We start from the raw sequence: 6,846 nt of genomic DNA on the forward strand, positions 1-6,846 counted from the left end.
AAATTCTTAACATGTGTTACTTATTTATTTTATTTTACAATAAATTTATTTATTTTGGTCGCGTGATATGAAACAGAGTACACATCACGTGGGGTGGACCAATTTTAATTTATTCTAGAACATTTCCAACACTAGCTATATGAATTAATGCAAAGTATAAGCTCATTATTAATTAACGTTTTAATAAAACCACATTATAATTTAATTATCCAATAATCATACTATTGAATTAAAAATATACACATCAGTGTAGGGATTAGGGTGTTACGTATTTTATTAATTCCAATGTTTCCAAATTCCAATTCATTGTCATGAAGCTGAAACCTATAAAGTGGTTGGTGCGTTTTGCTAGCTGTTACGTACTTATAACTCCAATCTCTTAAGTCAACGATGATACCAAAATTAAATCACTATAATTACTAAGTCAAATGATATTAATAATTCATTACCAAAACTCATTCAATAATATTAATCATTTTTTTTATAATACAACCAATCAAAAAGTTTAAGATGACATAGACACTCCACTAACTCATCTCATACAAATATATTAATAAAAAAATAATATAAATATTACAAATAAAAATTTAATAAAAAGACAAATTTTATTCATTAAAATAATATAAATATTAAAAATAAAAATTTAATAAAAAGACAAATTTTATTCATTATATATAATGAAATGACAAAGTTACACAAATGATAATTAAATTTCTAAAGAACTTGCTTAAGTAATTAAGCAAGCAAACAAGGATTGATACATTTGAATTGAATATTCATCTTTACATAATTATCTGCTTAATTTCATGATGATATCATACATGAATAAAAAGAATTTATCAAAATGGTCACAACCATTTGAAAAAATAAAAATAAAAATAAAATAAAATAAAATAAAAGTATTACAAAATAAATTAACTTTGTATATCCTTTCTGTCCTTATTATTCATGAAATCACATATTCTTTTGAGTGCAATTTCCAAAGTTTGTTGAGTCATATTTGCAAAACAAACTCTAAACCAACCTGGTTCTGAACAATGACAAGAACACCCAGGTGAAATATTAAGCTTCACTTCATGTAAAATTGAATTCCATATTTTTAATTCACCTTCTTTTGTTTGATTTTCCATCATAGGACTTAAATTCATCCAACAAAATAATCCGGCATTACCCTTCAAACATTCAATTCCAACATTTTTCAAACCTTCAATTATCATTTCATATCTTTTTCTAAGTCTTTCTCTGTTTATTTTGATATAATTATCAGTGAATTTTTCATCTGATAACATTGATGCTAAAAGTTGTTGTGTTTGTGATGAAATTAATGTGAAACTTGACATTCTTCTAGCTGTTGTAACAACTTTATCATTGTATGAATAAATTGTTCCAACTCGAAAACCAGGTAGTCCAAGATCTTTTGAAAGACTATAAACAATGTGAACTCGCTCGGCGTCTTTGTAACGCCGAGATTCGAGTACAGTTGCTATGCTTGTGAATTCATCACATGAGAAAACTGATCCTGAGTAGATTTCATCTGATATTAGGTGTATGTTCTTGCGAGTCGCGAAGTCTAGTATCGATTCGAGGACTGAAGTTTGAATTGTTATGCCTAATGGATTTGATGGATTTGTTATTAGTATTGCTTTTACTTTTGTGTTCATTGATTCTGCATTTCTGTATGCAGATTCTAATGCTTCAACTGTTATTTGAAAATTGTTTGAGCTGTCACAATGGATTGGAACTATGTTTACTCCTGTTCTCCATCTTAAATCTCTATCAAATCTGCAAAATTCAAAAGAAAAATATATATATTAGTTTAGTTTATCAATTATATTATCATGCAAATTTAATCACGTGCTTAATTTGATATCAGATACATTAACTTTTCAGTTACTATTTATATATATCAGAGTTGTGTATATTTTTTGTACACATAAAGCAACTAGCTAGTTAAGTGTTTCCAAGTTCCAAAGAAAAAAAAGTTTGACATTTTGAAACTATATTATAAAAAAAATTGGTAAAAAAGAGAATAATTAATACCCTGGATAGTATGGAGTTGGAACAAGTAAAGCATCTCCTGGATTTGCAAGGATGAATGTTAAGAGTTCATTAGCAGCAGTAGCACCAGCAGTGAGTACTATTCTATCAGGATCAAATTTTGCTCTCTCTCCTCTTATTTTTTCCATGAAACTTGCCATTGCTTTTCTGAATGATTTTAATCCATGATAGTCTTGAAATAATGCATTTTCTCTAAAACTACTACCTCCTTTTCCCCATGATGATGTCTCTGAGTTTTCTTCCAAGTACTTTTCAAGCAAATCAAATGACACCTAAACAATCAAATCAAATAATTAAGTAACATTTTCAATTTTGTTATTTACACGTTTTTATTTCTAATTACACCTAAATAATTTACGTGAACAGAATTCACGTGAAGATAGTCAAAAACATACTATATAAATTCAGTTCACGCATTAAAAATTGTATTTTTTGTGTGTAGCTAAAAATAAAAAGAGTGTATCCGTGCAATGCACGGAAATGATATATAGTTTGTTGTGTCGTGTTATTGAATAACAACGATGTTCAATGGTAAATCGAACTTACTTGATTTTCAGCCAAGCCCATTTGCATAACTCCAGATGGATTGGTTAATTCATGATAAGGGTCTTCATCATAGGCTTTCCATCCAGCAAAGTAAGGAGAATTTTCTCCATGAGTTTCAGAAATTGCAATTCTTGAAAGTTCAACACTAGGGTGCTCTTGTACAATCTCAATACTCATTTTACTAACTAGCTTAATTAATTCCTAGCTTGCTAAAAAACTGTGTGTGAAAGAGAGAGAAGAAGGAGGCAAAGCTAGTTAGCTAGGGAGAGAGAAAATGGTATGATAGAGAGAGAGAGAGTTGAATGAAAAGTTTGTGTAAATCTTGTCTATATATAGGCTTTGAGGGTTAAAGGCAGGAAAAAGGGACCCTTTGATCAACTTGGCTGGCTTGTTCAGCACAAATAATGTAGAAAAATATATATGATATAATTAAATTAATAATTGATTCTAAAGTGTAGGCAAATCAAACCTTTACCCTTTTATGTTTTAATTTTACAATATAGTTTATATGTTGCTACTTGTGACAACTGTGATGTGACAGATCCACACAACAAATTATATGGTAGTTGTTTGAAGCTAGGTGGATGTTTTAATTTGCTATTATTATTATTATTATTATTATTATTATTATTATTATTATTATTATTATTATTATTAATCTCAATACTCATTTTACTAACTAGCTTAATTAATTCCTAGCTTGCTAAAAAAATTGTGTGTGAAAGAGAGAGAAGAATGATGCAAAGCTAGTTAGCTAGGGAGAGAGAAAATGGTATGATAGAGAGAGAGAGAGAGAGTTGAATGAAAAGTTTGTGTAAATCTTGTCTATATATAGGCTTTGAGGGTTAAAGGCAGGAAAAAGGGACCCTTTGATCAACTTGGCTGGCTTGTTCAGCACAAATAATGTAGAAAAATATATATGATATAATTAAATTAATAATTGATTCTAAAGTGTAGGCAAATCAAACCTTTACCCTTTTATGTTTTAATTTTACAATATAGTTTATATGTTGCTACTTGTGACAACTGTGACAGATCCACACAACAAATTATATGGTAGTTGTTTGAAGCTAGGTGGATGTTTTAATTTGCTATTATTATTATTATATAGTTTTCTAATTTTGCTTAAATATTTTTTCTTGTAACATTGGCTTAATATTATTAAAGTTTGTGTGTGGCTTATTTAATATATAATTTCATATATACTTAGTTTATTAAATTGACAAGTTGTTGAGTTATGAAAGAAAAGAAAAATTACTAATCTCTCAACCTAAGACTAATCAAATCCCTTGCCAAAGAAACACCAAAAAATTATTTGTGGAAACCAAATCATGAATTAAGATCTTAAGAAATTAAGAATTGTTGCAAATTAATTGTAGCTAGGAGTAGTTAAGTTTTGATGACCTGACAAAGATACCAAGTAACCCAAAAGATAGATTAAGATTCTGATTTTGCAAGCATAGGTAGGACAAAAGAGAACATCTTGGGATATCTTCTGACCCCACTTTTGCATCAATACCAAACAACAACAAAATTCAATGAGTTTTGTGAAATTTAAAGTAAACATCTTCCTTTCCTTTTTGTTTTTGAGGTGCAAAAATTATACTGTGTTAAATCTCTTCTATTCGATTTTAAAGTTTTTAATCATATCTAATTTAAATCTAATTATGGTGTACTTTGTCATAATCAATCGTTAACTTATTCACTTCTTCAATATCTGGAGCACCATTTTTTCTTTGGTGATAAATGAAAGACAATCTTATCGAGGAGTTATCGGCTATTAAATATGAGTACCTCTATAATGAAAAAAATCAAATCGTGGTTTGCGATATTATAGGAGACCAACTTATTCTACTAGACTTAACTATCATTAGTAAAAAAATATAGAATTTACAATTACAACAATAATAGATTAATTATCTATGGTAAAATTTCACAAAATTTCTTCATTTCAAAATTATGTATATGTTTTATCATTGACTTTTTATTTTAAAAGAATGAATGAAAAATTTTCATATACTTGTAAGATTTAATTGTTATACATTATTTTTAATGTAATAATCTTTTACACTCTCAACAATCATAAAATATTTCATATGTTGCTTTTATTATTTTAAGACGGTTAGGTTTAAACTCAACATTTCTAAATATGTGACAACATTAGATTAGTTCACGATGTAAACAATCTAAAACTAGCAAAGTATCATAAAAAAACTAAAGTGAAAACTGTAACATTAAAAGGTAAGAGATAATCTCATGCTATATATTATTGAATGGAAAATAGAAATGACACTAAATTAAGGGTCACAATTTAAAGAACTCTCTCTAATTTTGAGTAAGCTGCCCAAATTAAAGCAATAATAATTAAAGAGTGCCTTTTTTTGGATAAGCAATTCAATATATCAATATATGAATGAAAATATTGAAAAGAAAGCAACACATGCATTCAGCACAATGTAACCAAAAACATGTAGCAAAAATTAAACCATAATCCTCTAAAGAATATTTAATCTCCCAAGTCTTAACACTTATTAATCATGTAAACAATTTTGATTACATGTGTCTAGCACAATTTAAGTATGTGTTTGATTTTGTAGTGACGGAAAAAAAACGATTTTAATTAAAATTGAATTATATTTAAATAATTTATGTTTAAATATATCTATTATTTATGAAAAATTTGATTTTTTTACAGCAAAAAATTAGTTCATTTCATTCATCACAAATTTAGCAATTCACACGGGAACTTTGATTACATGATCCTAAAAAAATTCTCACTTTTAATAAATTTTAGAATTGATATTATATTTCAAAAAATAAGCTAAAAATCTTAGTGTTTAGATATAATTGATTTTAGGGATATAGTCAATTCTAAACCTTGTTTTCATAGAGTCAATTGTAAAGTTGAAAACCAAACATAACAACTTTGTGATCACTTTTGACTAACCCTAAAAGTGGAACATGAACCAAATATAGGTTATAAGATAGTCATGATCAAATCGAATTTATGAGAGAGTTTGATACAAAATTAAAATTTTTAATTTTTAGAATGATAAAAAATAATTTTACTTTTAAATTACTTTTTTTAAAAAAAAAATTGGAAAAAAGAAATTATTCTTAATGAAAGTAGTACTAATTAAAATTTTACAACAATCTTCAAGGAGATTTAAACTATGCTCTTTTGAAGATATAAAATCAAATTTTTATTATTGAATTGACACCTCATAGATATATATTGTGATATTAGTAAAAAATAAGATATATATATATATATATATATATTGTGATAATGAGAGCTTTCTATTAAAAGAAAAATAAAATCAGTACAAACCAAACAATGAGAGCATTTATTTCAAAATTAAAATGAAAAGTTTCTTTAAACATACTCCACTTTCAATATTGACAAATTGTATTCCATGTAGAAGTCAACACGAAAAATAATAGTAAATTAATTAATGAACAACAACAAAAGAAAAAAAAAGTAATAAATCGGAAAATGGTGGTTTCAAAACGCGCTATTTGTGGTGTATAATTATATTATAGGCTTGGAAATTGTTTCACTTTAAAAATAAAGTCCACGTATGCATTAATTTGAAAGAAAAAAAAAACCAGAGGACCACACGAAATTACAAAATGGGAAAATTATTAGAGACTAATATCAATCCAAAAGTGAAATCGATTTTTTAATTTCCATTATTTTGTCACTCTTAGTGTATTGATAATTGATTAAGAGAGATGTAAAAATAATAATTAAGTTATCAAAGATAGATGATGACTAGGAGATAGATAATTTTTTCCCAAAAAAGTGGGACCAAATCACACTATGACAGTTACTTTTTTTTTTTAATTAGAAATAAGTCCTATTATCACCAAAAAAAAAAAAAAAATTAAAGAACTCAATTTAGTTCTTAATTAGAAGAAAAAACACAACTTCTAGTTTTGACAAAAATAATTTGAGCTATGTTCACTCGTTCGCACGTGATGAACAATAGTGTTAGATCACAAACTTCTTTGTCACATTCCAAGTGTGAATTGGAGAGAGTTCTTCAATGTTGTGTTAATTGTAAATGTGATACTAAATCATATATTTGTATATATGTTTCCCAATGACTTTTCTTTGAGTGTTCATGTTTTATGATTTTTTGCTTATTCTCTTTTTCACAATGTGTTCAAACCTTATCTTCATATAAATCAACTACGTAAAAATGTTGAATGTTGATTAAAAGGAACCAAATTGGATTT

The 6,846-nt window shown here is 26.8% G+C and overlaps 1 protein-coding gene across 1 annotated transcript; it reads right to left on the minus strand.

Annotated features, from left to right (window-relative positions):
- Positions 1 to 791: 791 nt before the first annotated feature.
- Positions 792 to 2,908, minus strand: LOC101489267 (1-aminocyclopropane-1-carboxylate synthase 7-like). The gene is made up of 3 exons (XM_004513075.4): positions 2,605 to 2,908; positions 2,041 to 2,330; positions 792 to 1,782 (listed from the first exon to the last, which is right to left on the minus strand). The coding sequence occupies exons 1-3, from the start codon at positions 2,779 to 2,781 to the stop codon at positions 915 to 917; spliced, it is 1,335 nt and encodes a 444-aa protein (XP_004513132.1). The 5' UTR covers positions 2,782 to 2,908; the 3' UTR covers positions 792 to 914.
- Positions 2,909 to 6,846: the final 3,938 nt, after the last annotated feature.

The sequence above is a fragment of the Cicer arietinum genome, chromosome 8 (genome assembly GCF_000331145.2).
Source record: "Cicer arietinum cultivar CDC Frontier isolate Library 1 chromosome 8, Cicar.CDCFrontier_v2.0, whole genome shotgun sequence".
In the NCBI taxonomy this organism is placed as follows: domain Eukaryota; kingdom Viridiplantae; phylum Streptophyta; class Magnoliopsida; order Fabales; family Fabaceae; genus Cicer; species Cicer arietinum.